This window comes from Dendrobates tinctorius, unplaced genomic scaffold (genome assembly GCF_039654945.1).
Source record: "Dendrobates tinctorius isolate UK_male_01 unplaced genomic scaffold, ASM3965494v1 ptg000334l, whole genome shotgun sequence".
NCBI classification, from domain to species: Eukaryota; Metazoa; Chordata; class Amphibia; order Anura; family Dendrobatidae; genus Dendrobates; species Dendrobates tinctorius.
Window position 1 is genome coordinate 1,120,528 of NW_027362000.1, and position 19,784 is coordinate 1,140,311.

The following is a 19,784-nucleotide window of genomic DNA, read 5'->3' on the forward strand; positions in this document are numbered from 1 at the left end:
CTTTATCTCGGAGTGAAATATATATCATTAATATGGGAGAACTCCAGAGGCTCCTTCTAAAATAATGTACATATGACATCCACCGGGGTTTATCGGGGCCACTGGTGGAAACGGTTGTGGAGCCGACACAACACTTCAGCTACAACACAGAAGAACGTGTCGATCGTATATTGAACGGTTGTTGTCTCTTTGCCACATTAACAACAAAAAGAGGATTATTTGTAAAACAAGCCAAAAAGGTAAAGAAAAGTCAATTAAAAATAAATAAAATGTAATTAATAAAAAAATAAACAAAAAAAATATAAATTAATAAATAAAAATAATAATATTATTAATAAGTGATCTGCTATCCCACAAAACATGAGAACCCTTTACAAGATCGAGCCAGCCCGGAAGGAAAAATATGGTGGTGGGGGGGGGGGGTTTGGGGAGGCAAAAATCAAGAGAAAACTTGGATTGCTGTAAAGCCTGGGAGACAAGTCTGTGATTTTTTTTTTCCCCGCTTTTGTTTTTCCTCCTTGCCTTTCAAGAGCCATAACTTATTTTTCTACCCACATAGCCCGGTCGAGTTGTACTTTTGAAGGACACCATAGTGTACTGGAAAACGGGAAGAAAAAAAAAATCCAAGTTGGGAAAAATTGCGGAAAAAAAAATGTACCGTAATTCTGACATTTTGGGAATTGTTATTACGGTGTACATTCTGTTGTAGAATTGACCTCGTAATATAATTCTGCTCATCATTACGATTACGGCGATACCAAACATGGCCAGCTTTTTTATTTTTTTATTGTTTTAGTGGTGACAAAACCCCCAAGAAGTTTGCAAAACAAAATTTGTGGGTTGTGTCGCCATTTTCTAAGGACAGTAGTGTCGGTTGATGGAGCTGCTTACAAGTAATTGTATATTTTGATAGATTGGGCTTTTCTGAATGCGGCGATACCACAAATGTGCGTTTTGTTATTTTTTATCATCTTTATATTTACTGTATTTCTTATTATCTTTATAGTGTATTGTTATTTCTTATTTTTATTTAGTGTATTACTTTTTAACTTTATGTTGTTAAGTGTATTATTTATTAGCTTTATTTTTAGTGTATTTTGTTATTTTTTCCCACTTTTCACTGTACTTCTTGGAGCTGCGATCGTTCGGCCACTTGTGCTATACACAGTGAGGCCACAGTATTGCTACATATAGCAAAAATCGTGGTCTCCTTTGAAGCCCGGTCCCAGGCAGGATTTCAAGGGAGCTCCGTAATTACATCATGGGTGCACCGATGAGTGCAGGGCATGAGCCAGATACACACACACGCTTCCGACTTGCACCATATATGTACAACAGATGTCGTGTGAAGGGATTAAAGAAGTTTTTAAAGTTAGCCTGTGGAATTTTCTGCAGAGAATCCGCATCTCTTGACGCTTTCGGTTTTCATACGGATTTCTTGCGGCTCTCTATGCGGAGAAGAGAGGAGAAGAGAGGAGAAGAGAGGAGAAGAGAGGAGAAGAGAGGAGAAGAGAGGAGAAGAGAAGAGAGGAGAAGAGAGGAGAAGAGAAGAGAGGAGAAGAGAGGAGAAGAGAGGAGAAGAGGAGGAGAAGAGGAGGAGAAGAGGAGGAGAAGAGGAGGAGAAGAGGAGGAGAAGAGGAGGAGAAGAGGAGGAGAAGAGGAGGAGAAGAGGAGGAGAAGAGGAGGAGAAGAGGAGGAGAAGAGGAGGAGAAGAGGAGGAGAAGAGGAGGAGAAGAGAGGAGAAGAGAGGAGAAGAGAGGAGAAGAGAGGAGAAGAGAGGAGAAGAGAGGAGAAGAGAGGAGAGGAGGAGGAGGAGGAGGAGAGGAGAAGAGAGGAGGAGGAGGAGGAGAGGAGAAGAGAGGAGGAGGAGGAGGAGGAGAGAAGAGAGAAGAGAGGAGGAGGAGAGGAGAAGAGAAGAGAAGAGAGGAGGAGGAGAGGAGAAGGAGGAGGAGAAGAGAGGAGGAGGAGGAGGAGGAGGAGGAGGAGGAGGAGGAGAGAAGAGAGGAGGAGGAGGAGGAGAAGAGAAGAGAAGAGAAGAGAAGAGAGGAGGAGGAGGAGGAGGAGAGGAGAAGAGAGGAGGAGGAGGAGAGAAGAAGAGAGGAGGAGGAGGAGGAGGAGGAGGAGGAGGAGGAGAAGAGAGGAGGAGGAGGAGGAGAGGAGAAGAGAGGAGGAGGAGGAGGAGGAGGAGGAGGAGACGAGAAGAGAGGAGAAGAGAGGAGGAGAGAGGAGGAGAGAGGAGAGGAGGAGGAGGAGGAGAGGAGAAGAGAGGAGGAGGAGGAGAGGAGAAGAGAGGAGGAGGAGGAGAGGAGAAGAGAGGAGGAGGAGGAGAGGAGAAGAGAGGAGGAGAGAAGAGAAGAGGAGAAGAGAAGAGGAGAGGAGAGGAGAAGAGGAGAGGAGAAGAGGAGAGGAGAGGAGAGAAGAGAGAGAAGAGAAGAGAGAGGAGAAGAGAAGAGAGAGAAGAGAGAGAAGAGAAGAGAGAGGAGAGGAGAAAAGAAGAGAAGAGAGAGGAGAAAAAGAGAAGAGAGAGAGCGAAGAGAGAGGAGAAAAAGAGAGAGAGGAGAAAAAGAGAGAGAGGAGAAAAAGAGAGAGAGAGAAGAAAGAGAGAGAGGAGAAAGAGAGAGAGGAGAAAAAGAGAGAGGAGAAAAAGAGAGAGGAGAAAAAGAGAGAGGAGAAAAAGAGAGAGGAGAAAAAGAGAGAGGAGAAAAAGAGAGAGGAGAAAAAGAGAGAGGAGAAAAAGAGAGAGGAGAAAAAGAGAGAGGAGAAAAAGAGAGAGGAGAAAAAGAGAGAGGAGAAAAAGAGAGAGGAGAAAAAGAGAGAGGAGAAAAAGAGAGAGAAGAGAGAACGAGGAGAAGAGCGAACGAGAGAAGAGAGAGAACGAGAGAAGAGAGCGAACGAGAGAAGAGAGCGAACGAGAGAAGAGAGCGAACGAGAGAAGAGAGCGAACGAGAGAAGAGAGCGAACGAGAGAAGAGAGCGAACGAGAGAAGAGAGCGAACGAGAGAAGAGAGCGAACGAGAGAAGAGAGCGAACGAGAGAAGAGAGCGAACGAGAGAAGAGAGAGAACGAGAGAAGAGAGAGAACGAGAGAAGAAAGAGGAGAAGAGAGAGAAAGAGAAGAGAGAGAGATATGCAGAGAGAGAGAGAGATATGCCAGACTCAAAACGCTGCTGTAGATTTCATTAGGTCACTGATCACTAAAAGTTGAACGTGCGGCATATGTACGGGTACAAGGAGGCAGATACCGGAGGTCTGATGCCGGTCAGAAAGCGGCCAGTCACAAAGCCACCAGACCGTGGGGCAAAGTCGTACGGTTGGAAACAGGGCAGGGATTTTCCAGAAGGCATCAGTGGTGGCCGCCGACCTTCCAATTCAATCTGTCCAAGAAGGCAGGAGATCTGCGAAAAAAGAAATACACCATCATCAGATCATCAGCACGGCTGCCGGACACAGGAAAACTTATCAAACGCGAGAGCCTTGGCCATGTAGTCACAAAGCTGTGTCTATATCCCTAAGAGGGTCCGATGTTTGGGATACTTCATTAAGTGGTGGCATTTGTTCCTTGTAATGTGGCTACAGTTCTCTCAGTCTTGAACTGTAATAGGAGCCACCGGGGTAACATGACATTTCTTCCTCCTAAATCCTCCCACATCAACTGTGACTGATATTATTGAGAACTGGAAGGAATCGCAGCAACTCAGCCATGAAGTGGAGACCCTGTAATGTTATAGAGTGGGGTCACCAAGTGCTGAGGAGCAGAAAAGTCACCAATGCTCTGCTGTCTCCATAACTGTCCAGACCTCCTCTGGTATAACATCAGCACAAACACTGCGCCCCGCCAGGAGCTTCATAGCAGCCTTACATCACCAAGCACAATGCCGAGTGTCGGATATAGTGGTATAAAGTCACCATCACTTGACTCTGGAGGAAATGTGTTCTGAGCAGGGACAGCTTTGTGGGAAAATTTTGGTAAAGACCCTTTTCTGTTCCCCATGACTATGCCCAGTGCACAAGCTCCATACAGACATGGAGGGAGAACATGAGCAACCACACAGAGCACAGACCTCAGCCCCATCCAACACTTATAGTGGAGATTGTGACCCCAGTCTCCCCCCCCCCCCCCCAATCAGGGTCTGACCTCACACAAAGGCATTCTAGCAGATTTTGGAGAGTGTTTGTTAGATTTTCTCCCAGAAGGGAAGAAGATGTAATGGCCGAGTGGAGAACGACTCCCTATAAATGCCTATGAATGTAGCAAGGGAGGGGCAATGTGGAGGGGGCACATACTTATGTAACTTAATGAAAATAGAAGAGATGAACCAAGTGATGACTGTTACCTGCATGGTGTTCACAGTAGACCCTTTAGCTCCAGACTGGACCATCATCTGCAAATTGTTTTCTGGGAAATGTCGGTGGAGACCGAGTGGCATGCAGACCTGGAATGGGGTCAAGGTAGAAGACATTAATACCGAGTGCGGCCTCCTGTGCGCCGTTACCGCTGAGGACGCCGGGCACCGTCTTCAGGCCTCACCTGATTTATCTCATTGCTCAGCTGATTAACTTCCTCCTTAAACTTCAAGTCCACCATGTTGAAGTCCCTCTGGTCTTTACTTAGGTGGGCGTCCTCCCACCTCCCCTTGGCTTCTTCATCTGACGCCAAGTCAGAAAGGTTAAAAGCTGCCCGGACAGCCTAAAAATGAGAAGACGGCCCATGGTCAGCCACACAATCCTTGTAACTTCATGCTGATATTTTTTGGAAGAAAAAGCACAAGACAAAACATACCGTCGCCTTACCCTGACCCTAGAATAGACTACGATCCTACTCCTGACCTCCCAATTGTGTGCACCCTGATGTCGTCTCCCAAGACCCCTTTCGTTAAATTTTCTTATTTCCCAAGATCTAATAGGCATCTTAATCTTATTCTGTGCTGTACCCTTATTCTGTACCTCTATTATTCCTGCGGGAAGTATATGCATAAGTAAGCATTACCGTGTTTGTTTTCCTGGAGACTCAGATCCTGGGGATCAACGACGCAGTCAGAAAATTTCATCAAAGACTGAATAAAAACGAACTTCTGATAACGTATTAATGGAAATGAGCAGCGACACGACGGCTGTGTGTTCCCCAATAGATCGGCAAAACGCTCATTCACTTCGTACAGTGTCAGCCGTCAGAGAGCGGAGCACGGGAGGGCACGTCGCTCATCTAAAGTCTCCTGGAGCACGGGAGGGCACGTCGCTCATCTAAAGTCTCCTGGAGCACGGGAGGGCACGTCGCTCGTCTAAAGCCTCCTGGAGCACGGGAGGGCACGTCGCTCGTCTAAAGCCTCCTGGAGCACGGGAGGGCACGTCGCTCGTCTAAAGTCTCCTGGAGCACGGGAGGGCACGTCGCTCGTCTAAAGCCTCCTGGAGCACGGGAGGGCACGTCGCTCGTCTAAAGCCTCCTGGAGCACGGGAGGGCACGTCGCTCGTCTAAAGCCTCCTGGAGCACGGGAGGGCACGTCGCTCGTCTAAAGCCTCCTGGAGCACGGGAGGGCACGTCGCTCGTCTAAAGCCTCCTGGAGCACGGGAGGGCACGTCGCTCGTCTAAAGCCTCCTGGAGCGCGGGAGGGCACGTCGCTCGTCTAAAGCCTCCTGGAGCGCGGGAGGGTACGTCACTCGTCTAAAGTTGCCCGGAGCAGGGGAGGGTAATCGCTCCTCTGAAGTCATCTGGAGCAGGGGAGGGTAATCGCTCCTCTGAAGTCATCTGGAGCAGGGGAGGGTAATCGCTCCTCTGAAGTCATCTGGAGCAGGGGAGGGTAATCGCTCCTCTGAAGTCATCTGGAGCAGGGGAGGGTAATCGCTCCTCTGAAGTCATCTGGAGCAGGGGAGGGTAATCGCTCCTCTGAAGTCATCTGGAGCAGGGGAGGGTAATCGCTCCTCTGAAGTCATCTGGAGCAGGGGAGGGTAATCGCTCCTCTGAAGTCATCTGGAGCAGGGGAGGGTAATCGCTCCTCTGAAGTCATCTGGAGCAGGGGAGGGTAATCGCTCCTCTGAAGTCATCTGGAGCAGGGGAGGGTAATCGCTCCTCTGAAGTCATCTGGAGCAGGGGAGGGTAATCGCTCCTCTGAAGTCATCTGGAGCAGGGGAGGGTAATCGCTCCTCTGAAGTCATCTGGAGCAGGGGAGGATAATCGCTCCTCTGAAGTCGTCTGGAGCAGGGGAGGGTAATCGCTCCTCTGAAGTCATCTGGAGCAGGGGAGGATAATCGCTCCTCTGAAGTTGTCTGGAGTAGGGGAGGGTAATCACTCCTGTGAAGTCATCTGGAGCACGGGAGGGTAATCACTCCTCTGAAGTCATCTGGAGCAGGGGAGGGTAATCGCTCCTCTGAAGTCGTCTGGAGCAGGGGAGGGTAATCACTCCTGTGAAGTCATCTGGAGCACGGGAGGGTATCGCTCCTCTGAAGCTGTCTGGAGCACGGGAGGGTAATCACTCCTCTGAAGCTGTCTGGAGCACGGGAGGGTAATCACTCCTCTGAAGCTGTCTGGAGCACGGGAGGGTAATCACTCCTCTGAAGCTGTCTGGAGCACGGGAGGGTAATCGCTCCTCTGAAGTCGTCTGGAGCAGGGGAGGGTAATCACTCCTGTGAAGTCATCTGGAGCACGGGAGGGTATCGCTCCTCTGAAGCTGTCTGGAGCACGGGAGGGTAATCACTCCTCTGAAGCTGTCTGGAGCACGGGAGGGTAATCACTCCTCTGAAGCTGTCTGGAGCACGGGAGGGTAATCACTCCTCTGAAGCTGTCTGGAGCACGGGAGGGTAATCACTCCTCTGAAGCTGTCTGGAGCACGGGAGGGTAATCGTGCCTCTGAAGTCATCTGGAGCAGGGGAGGGTATTGCTCCTCTGAAGTCGTCTGGATAATTATATACATATAAACGTTCCCTGTGCAGAACGGCTGGCATTTGGCATTGAATGGGGTCACCGACATCTATTTCTCTTGGCATAAGCGGTCACAGACGCAGAGTAAGCAGGAGGACGGACACTGCTGGAACTACACACAGAAGTTAATAAATCCTTGGTGGCAGTGGGGTCTCATTTATTTCTTAGGTGCGTCCATTTCTGGACAACCAATAAAGCTAAAATTAAATTAGCCACAGGTTTCCAAAATTTCTTAGTGATGTAGTAATATCGACTACTAATGAGAATGACGCACAATTTTCCTACGCTCTTGATGCAATGGGAATCATTGACAGCTAAAAAAGAGACAATATCCATTTTATTGCCCGCTGATCGGGACACTGATGGCAAATCCTAGCCACATGTCACCAACGCTTATCCCGATTCCGGTACGACAGGTGCACAATATCTGCGGATCATGGAGGCATCCTCACCACCAAATGTGGAAGACAGCTTAAAAATACTCATAATAGATGTCATAATGGCATACCTTTCCTCCACAGAGAGGGGACTTTTCCACAATCTTCTGTCTGGCCATATCTGCATAGGGTCGAACCAGAATATCCTCCACCCCTGAAAGACTGCACAGTTACCATACATGCAGGGAATGGAAAATTTTGGAAAGAAAGAAAAGAAAGTTCTTCACAAACTCACCCATAGTGAACCCCCGGTAGAGCTGCAGGTACGCCGTGAAGAGCCGGGCAAGACACGTAAGCAATTTCCCGCTGGTCTCGCCACCATAGAGCTCATAGCAGCAGTGGACGAGGCCGAACGAGGAGCTGCCATAATGGGCTTTATCCAGGACCCCGCAGAGCAGCTCTCCGTCTCTTATGATGACCTGGTAGATCAGAGGTGAACAGGCATCAGTCACCAGTCCTACCCTGGTATATAGTCGCTAACGGACACTTATTCTCTGCTTCTTCAATTCTCGTTAACGAAACATCAATTAATTGGATGAAAAGTACAAGAAAACGATAATTACCCACCTGCGACTCACACATAGAGTCCGCGGAAAACCCAGGGATGGGCCGGGACGTTTCCTTCACCCACGCTTTCCCACCGATCTTTGCTTTTCCTGTCAAGTTGAGAGGTATGTGGTGGTCCGGGATTACGTTGATTAGTAACGTAGAGACCACCTGTGACCGAGAACAAGTAGAATATCTTGATATTTACATACAGTACCGTGCAAAAGTTTTAGGCAGGTGTTGGGAAAAAAATGCGCAAAGTAAAAAGCTTTTAAAAAAAAGTGTTAATGGGGTTTTTTTTGACAATTAATTGATGAGCTACTGAACAATGGAGCGACTGAGAAAGAGAAATCTAAATCCCATCAGTATGTGGTGATCGCCCTTTGCCATCTTCAGTTTTCAAAGGAACTTGGCAGGAGGTTGTTCCAAACATCTTGGAGAACTGACCCCAGATCTTCTGTGGATGCCACTTGTGCAAATCCTTCATATAGAGATCTGGGCTCTGCAGGGGCCAGATCATCACTTCCAGGACTCCTTGTTCTTAATCACATTGGCTGGATTTTTGGGGTAATTTTTCTGCTTCAGATTAGATGTGGAGCCAGACGAATCTGTGGGACTCTTACATGATGAAGTATATGCCTGTATTTGTGAGCATTGAGGACACCATTAATCCTGACCATACTTCACCAAACAGTAGATGGATGTATCTGGGTTCCACTTCTTTCTGCCAGTTCTGAGATGATGGCACTGCTGGACATCTTCCGAATTTGAAACAGCAGTAATCATGATATATCTTAAGTCTCCTTGGCCTACCACTGCATCCTCAACGCCCTCAACATGCCCCATCTCTTGGGCTTCATCATAAAAGCACATAATAAACCCCAGGATGCATTGAATTTGTTGCCTGGGAGACACCTTGGTGATGCAGTAGAACTGCCTTGTGTCTTGTTGCTGTGCATGGTTTAGGACCTATAACATGAACCTTTCTTCTACATCCTCACCTTCAGCAGAGTTTGTCTGTAAATCACCCAGCTTTAAGCCTGCTACACAACTGCTCCTGTTTTAGCTAATAACTATCAATCTATATAGGAGAATGATGATCATTATGGTATAATTAGCTACTTGCACACCTTACTATAATCCTACATAATCCCTGACTTGGTGCAAGCTTACCTAGAAGAAGGCAAAGGGTGGTCAGAAGGGTTTTTTTCGAGGATTAAAAGGATTCTCCAACTCCCTTATAGTTGAGCTTTTGGGGAGTAATCGGCCACCAAGCAGCTCTGCCAATGGGTTATCTTCAGGTTTACCATCTATATTCTAATTTTACTTATATATCACCTATATCTAGTAAATGTTAAAAGGGGTTGTCCAGGACTATAGGTAGGTAGTTGTTAACGGAGGTAACTACCTGCCTGTTCTTGTTTGCTCCTTTCGGCGATTCAGCTGCTCCACGTCAACAGAGCCACACTGTCAACAGGCGCAACTGTCGGCAGCATGACGTCGACAGTCACGCCCCGTCAACAGAGTAGAGCGAAAGGAGAAGCCGCTGCTCTGTCGATATGATGTCATTATCGCAGGCAGGGAAGGTCTGTGACCACTCTGTGTCGACAGAGATCGGCGCTGGCACAACAAGCAGGTAGGCAGTAACTACCCGCCTGTAAGAAAAAATAAATAATATATAGTCCTGGATAACCCCTTTAATGACTTCTCTAGAAATGAAAATGAATCCCCATTATACCTGTTTTCCGGTCCATAGTCGGCACGGTTTCATGATTGCAGGTGGAAGAGTTTTTACCCGGCCCTTCTTATCGGTCAGACCTCGATACACCAGCTCCATGTACTGATCTCTGGTAAAGCAGCAACCGCGGATGGTCATGCTGGCTCCGGACACCATATAATCCTGGATGAGGCCGGCTAGAGGTGTGCCATCCTGACGGAAACACACACACACACGGGGTAAGAACGTATTTATGCGCAGAGACAGTAGACGTGGCGCTATAAGCGTGGCTTGAGAAGTTTTACATCCAAAAATCAACTTTTCCATAGTAATAAATATGCTTTCTCGTTCGGCTCCACAAGGATTCGGTCACCCCCAAAATGCATATTAAGCGACCTATACAGTGATATCGGGAACTGTGCCCCCTATAAAAGTCATCCTAGCATTCAATCCGTTCGTTCTGCATTGCCCGAGAAAATTCGGCGCACCCTTGGCGTAGTCAAGAGCTCAGAGCACCATAACACAGCCTAAATGAGCATTTCGGGGACTTCCCCTCCTTCTGATTAACAGTGATAGATTCTCAGCGCTGCCTACAATCATCCTGCATGTGCGCACAGACACTGCCTGACCGCACAATTTCTATAGTCGTTCTGAACACCATGAGCTTCATAGAGGAGTCAGTGGGAGGGGGCCAATATCTGCCACAACCACGCAGCCTCGCTCAGGCAGGGTTTAGTGTGGCTGTGCAGACACGTGGGCCGAGATCTGGCAGAGCCTATTATGGGCGAACAGTCTCCAAAACGCTAAAGGAGGGTGCACCGAATTCTTAGCCGCTCCTGGGGTGCATCGAAAGTAATTTTCCCCGACACTGCACCAGAAAAATTTAGAGTGCTAGAACGGTTTTGATAGGGTCCAAGCCCCCGGTACGGAACGTTTGTTATGCATTTCGGGATGACAGACTCCCCCATAACCTGCCCCGTAAGGCAGAGCTCCTAGCCGCACCGGCCGCTCACCCATTACCCCTTACCTTGGGCACCAGGTACTGCTCGTCGGTACACGCTATGGTGTAAGCCTCTGCCCGGCCCAGTTCATTTTGGGGAAAATGAGCATTCATTTCGTCTCCATCAAAGTCGGCATTGTAGGCCTTGCAGTTGGCGTAATGCAGCCGCAGCACCTTCTCTCCAGGAAGGATTCGGGCCTTGTGAGCTTGGATGGACGGTCTGTGCAGCGTGGGCTGCCGGTTCAAGAGAAGGACGTCGCCGTTTTTAACGTGACGATAAACCTGAGATACAAAGAGAGAGGGGAAAACAGTGTTAAAGTCCCATGGTGGTCTCTCTCCTGCCCTGGAAATCAGTGTGGGGGTAACGCGCTAGGAGCGGAGCAGCGACCCCTGTCACACGATGTTATTCTGCCTCCATTCACTGTTTACATATGGCCACCATCGGAGCTGGTGGGGGGTGTCAGACCCCCTACTGATCTGATATTGATGATCTAACCGAAGGTCAGCAATAACATAACCCTCCTCACACAATACTACCACCAAAGATGCAGAAAGTGAGTCTTTCACACAGACCACCAGGTATCCCACACTCCTTCACTACTGTAGACCAACAGGGGTTCTACTATAAACTCATTTACTACCCTAGACTACCAGGGAACCTTCTCATAGTCTCCTTCTCTACATTAGACCACCAAGAATCTTCTCAGAAACTCCTTCCTACCATAGATCACCAAGAGTCTTCTCAGAAACTCCTTCCTATCATTGACCACCAAGAATCTTCTCTGAAACTCCTTCCTATCATAGACCACCAAGAGTCTTCTCAGAAACTCCTTCCTATCATAGACCAAGAATCTGCTCAAACGCCTTCCTATCATAGACCACCAAGAATCTTCTCAGTAACTCCTTACTACCATAGACCACCAAGAAGTCCTTCACTATCCTAGACCACCAGGAACCTTCTCATAGTCTCCATCACTACCCTAGGTCAACAGGAACCTTCTCATAGTCTCCATCATTACCCTAGACCACCAAGAACCTTCTCATAATATCCTTCTCTACATTAGACCACCAGGAGTCTTCTCAGGAACTCCTTCCTACCATAGGCCACCAGGAATCTTTTCAAAGTCCTTCACCATCCTATACCACCAGCAATCTTCTAATAAACTCCTTTACTACCATAGGTCAACAGGAATCTTCTCATAAACTCCTTCACTATCCTAGACCACCAGGAATCTTGTTCAAGACTGCTAGGAATGAGGGCAATGGTTCCTTCGCTGTCTTAGACTATGGGGAATCTTAATAATGTTCTTTGTTACCCTAGGCCACTGGGCAAGCAAACCTTGAATCCTGCACTGCCTTCGACCACCAGGAAAAGGGGCAATGTGTCTACAACAGTCCTAGACAACAGGGAGTCTTATCATAAACTCCTTCACTAAATCCTTCAGAGCCCTACATCACCACGGTTCCTACCATAAACTCCTTCACCACCCTATATCACCAACCATGAAGACACGTAATCATGTAATGGCCTTGGCCACCAAGGTCATTTGCAAAGACATTTTCTCCATCGCTTATCTGGATACTATATAAAACTATGAAGCCGGTAGACCCATACTATGCACCTACCTGCTGTACGGTGAATATTTTATGCCAGCTTGAAACTAGCAGCAGCGTAAATTGACAATTTCCAACATCACAAATGGTTATTTTCAGATAAAGCTTGCAAATACAAGGAATTTTGCAATTTACTGCTTATTAAAATTTTCATCCGTTCTTGAGATATTAACAGTTTTCTTTTATTTGGCTTCTGTTGCCTTAGAGACCGACCACCGCTGATAGACAGAAAAACATGCGCAGGGGTTACAGGCTCTTTTCTACAAAGCCTGCAAGCACTGTTTTGTAGCGGACACGATCTCTGAAGCGCGATGTTACCACCAAATCCCAGTGAAAAGCTTACAAGCTGGACATGGACAGCAGCAGTGGTCGGTCTCCTAGGTGACAAGAAGTAAACAAAAGAAAAGTGTTAATATCTCAAGAACGGCTGAAAATTTTAATACACAGCAAATTGCAAAAGTGCTTATTTTTACAAGAACTTTCCAACAAAACCCTTCTCTAAAAAAAGAAATGACCCCCGGCATAATACATCACTTACTAGTAACAGAGGCTTGGAAGGATCACTGCCTGTAATGAGAGAGGAAACAAGAGACCTCCCATCTAAGAAAATCGCAAATTGGAATCTAAAATGGGGGCGGGTGTGGACGGATAACACATTTCAGAGGTCACTTACGATTTTTGCAGACAGTTTCTGTGAACCAGTGGATGGAGTGAGCAGCTGTTTGGCGACGGCCTCCCGCTGCGAGAGATCAGCAGAGTTTAATATTGTGCGAGATCCGTCTTCAGCAACCACAATGGAGGCGCCGGGGTGGACGGAGGGTCCATTTATAACCGCCTGCCTCAACTCCTGCACGTTCCACGTGGTGACGGGCTGGGGGTAAGTCAGCTTGGTGGCAAACACCTAAAAGAGGAGGATACGTGACATACGGCACACACCACACCGCTGTATACTAATCGCTGAGAAATGTGTATACAGGAGACTGCTGAGCGCCCCCTGCTGGTGGCTGCAGAGATCTGCTCCTAGAAAACCACACCGAGAACCTGAAGCAGTCATTACTGAGAGGCCCACACTGCAGAGATTGGGCCCTAGTGTGGCCCTGAGGAGGCAGATTACAGATGCCCACATGGAAAGCAAGCCTCTTCTGGGGAGCGGCCATCTGCGGAACATTCACATACATACCATAGGGATGCCAATCTCATTAGTACTGATGTACATGTCCGGGCAAATCACAGATCGAGCTGCATAGTCCACACGCTTTCCCATCATGTGTTTCCTGAAGAGACCTTCCTTCTTCTCTAGTAGCTGGAATAGAAGTACAGAGTGTGTTTTATTATACTCCAGAGCTGCACTCACTATTCTGCTGGTGCAGTCACTGTGTACATACATTACATTACTGATCCTGAGTTACATCCTGTATTATACCCCAGAGCTGCACTCACTATTCTGCTGGTGCAGTCACCGTGTACATACATTACATTACTGATCCTGAGTTACATCCTGTATTATACCCCAGAGCTGCACTCACTATTCTGCTGGTGCAGTCACTGTGTACATACATTACATTACTGATCCTGAGTTACATCCTGTATTATACCCCAGAGATGCACTCAGTATTCTGCTGGTGTAGTCACTGTGTACATACATTACTGATCCTGAGTTACCTCCTGTATTATACCCCAGAGCTGCACTCACTATTCTGCTGGTGCAGTCACTGTGTACATACATTACATTACTGATCCTGAGTTACATCCTGTATTATACCCCAGAGCTGCACTCACTATTCTGCTGGTGCAGTCACTGTGTACATACATTACATTACTGATCCTGAGTTACATCCTGTATTATACCCCAGAGCTGCACTCACTGTTCTGCTGATGCAGTCACTGTGTACATACATTACTGATCCTGAGTTACCTCCTGTATTATACCCAGAGCTGCACTCACTATTCTGCTGGTGAAGGATCAGCAGTGCGGCCCCCACGTACCTGACGAATGCCGGGAAACTTGTCCGTCATCAGTTTGTCCATCTCGCTGTCAAACACGATGTTGACGTGACTCTGCAGCCGGGTCCAGGAGTTGTAGAGTTTATCTGTGAGGCTGTGGCCGAGCAACAAGGGCAAGAACGATCGATCGATGGTTTCTGACGGCTCAGGGTCGTCCTAATAAAAAAAAAAAAAAAAATCCCTTAGGTAAACATGACGCCTTCTGGATCCCCCCCGAGTTACTATTCCCACGAGTCCAGGATGGAAAAACAGGATTTTTGGTTGCTTACAAATCTGTTTCTCGGAGCCTTCATTGGGGGACACAGGAACCATGGATGTGTGCTGCTGCCACTAGGAGGCTGACACTATGTATAGAAAAAGGTTAGCTCCTCCTCCGCAGTAGACACCCCACCAACCGGCACTAATTTCCTCAGTAAGTGAGAAAGCAGCAGCAGAAGAAACAAAACAGAATGAAAACAGAACAGACAACTCAACTGTAATCAACAAACATCATAAGAACAGGAGTTGCAGAACATGGGAGGGTGCTGTGTCCCCCAATGAAGGCTCCGAGAAACAGATTTTACGGTAAGCAACCAAAAATCCTGTTTTCTCTATCGCCTTATTGGGGGACACAGGAACCATGGGACGTCTCAAAGCAGTCCCTGGGGAGGGAGAAGCAAACTTCCATTAGGTCTGAGAACCCGCCACCTGCAAGATCGTTCTGCCTAGAAGCGCAGGTGTGGACCTTGTAAAATTTGGCAAACGTGTGGATCGAAGACCATGTCGCAGCTTTGCAAAGCTGCAGCGCGGAAGCTCTGTGACGCACCGCCCAGGAGGCACCCACTGCCCGGGTAGAGTGAGCTCTATTTCCAGGAGGGGGCACTCGATGCTTGACCCGGTAGGCTTCCAAAATTGCCGATCTGATCCAGCGAGCAATAGTAGCCTTGGAGGCCGGCTGACCTTTCCACGCACCATCTGGAATGACGAAAAGTGAGTCTGTCTTCCGCAAGGGAGCCGTCCTAGCCAGGTAGACCTTCATTGCCCTGACCAGGTCTAGCTTGTTCATGGAGTGCTCAAGAGGATGGATTGGACCCGGACAAAAGGACGGAAGAACAATGTCCTCATTTAGGTGGAAAGTGGACACCACCTTAGGAAGGAAGGCGGGGGCCGCAGGACCACCTTATCCTGGTGGAGCACCAAGAAAGGGGGGGCGACAAGAAAGAGCCGCCAATTCCGACACACGCCGGATGGAGGTGATGGCCACCAGAAAGGCTACTTTCCAGGATAGAAAGGTTAGGGAAACTTCCCTGAGAGGTTCAATGGGGGAATCTCGTAGAGCCTCCAGAACCAGATTGAGATCGAATGGGTCTACGGGAGCGCGGTACGGAGGTGCCGCATGAGCCACCCCCTGAAGAAAAGTCTTGACCTGCGGTCGGGAGAACAACGTCTTCAGTAACAGAATGGAGAGCGCCGAGACTTGACCCTTTAAAGAGCTGAGGGCAAGGCCTGCATCTAGGCTCCCTGGAGGAACGTCAAGATAGAAGGGAGTGAAAAGGACATGGGTGGAATGTCATTGGCCTCACACCAAGTGAAATAGGCCTTCCATGTACGATAACAAATCCTGGAAGACGATGGCTTCCTAGCCCGGATCATGGTGTGAATAACCCGATCGTCTTAGAACCTCGGTTTCAACAGCCACGCCGTTAAATTGAGCGGCAGAGAACTGGGGTGGCAGATCGGACCCGGAGACAGCAGATCTGCTCTGTCTGGAAGCTTCCAGGGGGCGTCCGCGAGAAGGTTGACAATGTCCGCGAACCAAGACCTTCTGGGCCAATCTGGAGCGATGAGGATGATTGGTACCCCTTCCGCCTTGATTTTCTTCAACAGCTTGGCAAGAAGAGGAAGGCGAGGAAACAGATAGGGGAGCTTGAACTGAGACCAGGGAATGGTCAGAGCATCGGCGCCCACTGCGAGAGGATCTCGGGCCCGGGATACGAATTGTGGGACCTTCCTTTTCAGGCGAGACGCCAGAAGATCTACGTCCGGCGTCCCCCAACGACGGCAGAGCTGATGGAAGATGTCCGGATGTAAGGACCACTCTCCCGCCGTGAGACCCTCGCGGCTGAGAATATCGGCGGCCCAGTTGTCCACGCCGGGAATGTGCACCGCGGATATCGCTGGGACTGATACCTGTGCCCAGTGGAGAATCTTGGACACTTCCGCTAGTGCCGAGGAACTCCGTGTCCCCCCTTGGTGGTTGACGTATGCCACCGCTGTGGCATTGTATGTCTGAATCCGGATCGGCAGACCTCTGAGAAGTTTTTCCCAGTGAATGAGAGACAGAAAAATCGCCCGAATCTCGAGAACGTTGATCGGCAGAGTTGTCTCTTGAGTCGACCACCGACCCTGAACAGTCCGATTGTGAAACACTGCACCCCAGCCGAGAAGGCTGGCGTCCGTTGACACGATCTGCCAGTGAATCAGAATGACCGGCCTAGGGAAATGAGAGGTGACGTCAGCCACCAATTGAGGGACTGTTTGACCCGGGACGAGAGGCGAATTGGACGATCCAGGGAAAAGACAGACCTGTTCCACCGAGACAGGATGGCCTGTTGAAGCGGTCTCGAGTGGAATTGAGCAAAGGGAATTGCTTCGGCCGTCGCCACCATCTTTTCCAAGACTTTCATAGCCGACCGGAAGGATGGAAGCTGGGGGCTCTGCAGCGATCTTACATCTCGTTGAAGAGAGATCCTTGATCGACGGGTGTAGAACAATAAGCCTAGGAACACAAGACGTTGTGTCGGAACAAGGCAGGACTTCCTTTTGTTTACAAGCCAGCCGAATCTGGACAGGGTGTCAAGGACGATGGTAAGATTTTGGTGAGCCTGAGGAAAAGACGGAGCTTTGATTAGAATGTCGTCGAGGTACGGAAAGAGGATACGACCTCTGATCCTCAACAGGGCCATCAACGTCGCCATGATCTTTGTAAACACTCTGGGCGCGGTGGCGAGACCGAACGGCAGGGCGACAAACTGGTAGTGGTCCTGATGAATAGCGAAACGCAGGAATCTCTGATGCCTGGGAAAGATGGGAACATGCAGATAGGCATCTTGAATGTCTATTGAGCACATGAATTCCTGCGCCTCCATGGAAGTGATTACTGAACGGAGGGACTCCATCCTGAAATGTCGCAGGCGGACCCTTTTGTTCAGTAATTTGAGATCCAGAATGGGCCGAACCGCGCCGCCTTTTTTCGGCACTACAAACAGGTTTGAGTAAAATCCTGTGAATCGTTCTGTTTCGGGAACGGGCACAATCACCCCAGAACCGAGAAGAGAGGCGATGGATGCAAAGAAACCCGGAACTAAGGCGGGGTCTTTTGGAAGCCGGGACTCGAAGAAGCGATCCCGGGGCCGAGAAACGAACTCTATTTTGTTTCCTGAGGATACAACTTCCCTGACCCAAGCGTCTTCCACGAGGCAAGCCAGACGTCTCTGAAGAAAAGGAGTCGGCCGCCCAGTTGGAAAGGCGCCTCGGAACTTTGTTGACAGTCATGCCGATGTGGACCGTCCAGTTCTGGACCTGGAGGATCTGCCCTGGGAGGAGTGAGATCGCCAGGAGGGAGTGGGCCTAAAGGAGACCTTCTTCCTATCCTGGCGGGCTTACGGCCTTTGTTGGTTGGAAGAAGGTTCTGCCGTCGCGAAGCGGCGGAAAGACCGAAAGGGCCGAAACTGATGCCTTGGAGGGGGTCTACGAGGCTTGGACTGAGGGAGAAGAGAGCTTGTGCCCCCAGTGGCGTCTTTAATAATCCGGTCCAGCTGGAATCCGAAGAGACGCGCTGCCTGAAAAGGCAGATTGTTAAGGGACTTTTTTGATGACAAATCCGCCTGCCAAGCCTTAAGCCAAATTGTACGCTGGATTGCAACTACATTGCTGGACGCTTGGGCTGCGCAAGACGCGGCATCTAAGGAGAGAGAGACCAAATATTCCCCTGCATGGGAGACTTGGTTGGGGGGAGGCTGTCACGGTGCAGTCGTGATTCCTTGGGAGATATGTGACTCAGGGCCCATACTTACCCTCCACCTGACTCGTCTCTGCAAAAACCTGGGAAGGGAAGGTACCTTCATTACCCAGTTCATAATGGGATGTCCGCGCCTCTTCCAACCGACAGGCTCTGGTGGGCGAGTGGGTGGGAGACGGGGTGAGGACCAGTGTGGATCACCTGACACGTACCTGTGTTCGGGGCTCTTGGTCATGCTGAGGAGAGCTATGAGGATACGGGGTGGCCGTACACGCTTTACTCATAGTCTCTTTGTGGGAGTACAGATGTGACTATTCACTCTGTATCCCTCCGGAACCTGGAAGGAAACGATGCACACTCAGGTAGATAGGGGTCTCATGAAAGACCCTTGTCCACCTCCTACTGACACTAAGCTAAACTGACGAAATTAGTGCCGGTCGGTGGGGTGTATACTGCAGAGGAGGAGCTAACCTTTTTCTGTGCATAGTGTCAGCCTCCTAGTGGCAGCAGCATACACCCATGGTTCCTGTGTCCCCCAATAAGGCGATAGAGAAATCGGATTAGTTCTGCAACAACCCAAGAGGAAGGCGACGCATCACCACGCGGTTATGAGGACAGCGCTCTGCAGGTGATATGGCATTGGCACTGACCCACCATGTAACCACCAACTGCACAGGGAGCCATGATTCCCCCACAATATCAGCTCCATGCTTTACAACGCGCAGTAAATGGATCAGTAATTCACAGGCTCCCTCTGCTGGTGATTCTTGATATGACAGTATCTCAGAAAAAAAAAAAATACTCATCATACTAATAAATGTTAAAACGCCTTACTAGATGTAGAAAATACTCTATTATACTAATCGACATGACCTGTTAATGTTTATTTATTTTTTCATCTTATTTTCTTCCAAAAACTAATCTATATATTCTATTTGTATAAAATATATAAACACACGCAGGAGCTAAGGCTGGCGTTATTTTCTGGACGTAGCTGGACCGGAGCACGTCACGATGAGAGTCGAACATCTTTCCTTCCACAAAGGAACAAAACCCCTCCTGTACAACAGAGGACCCATCATGATGCAAAAAAAATCCAGCCTGATGGCGCCATCTGCTGTTCACATGAAATATGACAAGACTTGTTGCTGAAAGGTTTTGGCGCCATCTAGTGTTGTCACAGATTATTACCATTACATTTTCTGCCGATACTTTGGAATAATAATAATAATAATAATCTTTATTTTTATATAGCGCTAACATATTCCGCAGCGCTTTACAGTTTGCACACATTTCATCACTGTCCCCGATGGGGCTCACAATCTGAATTCCCTATCAGTATGTCTTTGGAGTGTGGGAGGAAACCGGAGTGCCCGGAGGAAACCCACGCAAACACGGGGAGAACATACAAACTCCTTGCAGATGTTGTCCTTGGTGGGATTCGAACCCAGGACCCCAGCGCTGCAAGGCTGCAGCGCTAACCACTGAGCCACCGTACTTTAAGTGTGATAAGTCTGTATGATTAATGTCTATTTTTCAGATCATATATTAAGTA

General features: G+C 48.8%; 1 protein-coding gene across 1 annotated transcript in view; it reads right to left on the reverse strand.

The window, feature by feature from the left end:
* The window catches only part of POLR1A (RNA polymerase I subunit A), a 92,116-nt gene that overhangs the window by 51,025 nt on the left and 21,307 nt on the right, over positions 1 to 19,784 (reverse strand). The window contains exons 10-20 of the mRNA XM_073562067.1: positions 14,212 to 14,385; positions 13,406 to 13,528; positions 12,899 to 13,126; positions 10,639 to 10,893; positions 9,633 to 9,824; positions 7,916 to 8,065; positions 7,584 to 7,767; positions 7,420 to 7,502; positions 4,527 to 4,685; positions 4,333 to 4,431; positions 3,241 to 3,393 (exon numbers count right to left, since the gene is read on the reverse strand). Of these exons, the coding sequence (XP_073418168.1) occupies positions 3,241 to 3,393; positions 4,333 to 4,431; positions 4,527 to 4,685; positions 7,420 to 7,502; positions 7,584 to 7,767; positions 7,916 to 8,065; positions 9,633 to 9,824; positions 10,639 to 10,893; positions 12,899 to 13,126; positions 13,406 to 13,528; positions 14,212 to 14,385 (1,800 nt within the window). The remainder of the gene's footprint in view (positions 1 to 3,240; positions 3,394 to 4,332; positions 4,432 to 4,526; positions 4,686 to 7,419; positions 7,503 to 7,583; positions 7,768 to 7,915; positions 8,066 to 9,632; positions 9,825 to 10,638; positions 10,894 to 12,898; positions 13,127 to 13,405; positions 13,529 to 14,211; positions 14,386 to 19,784) is intronic.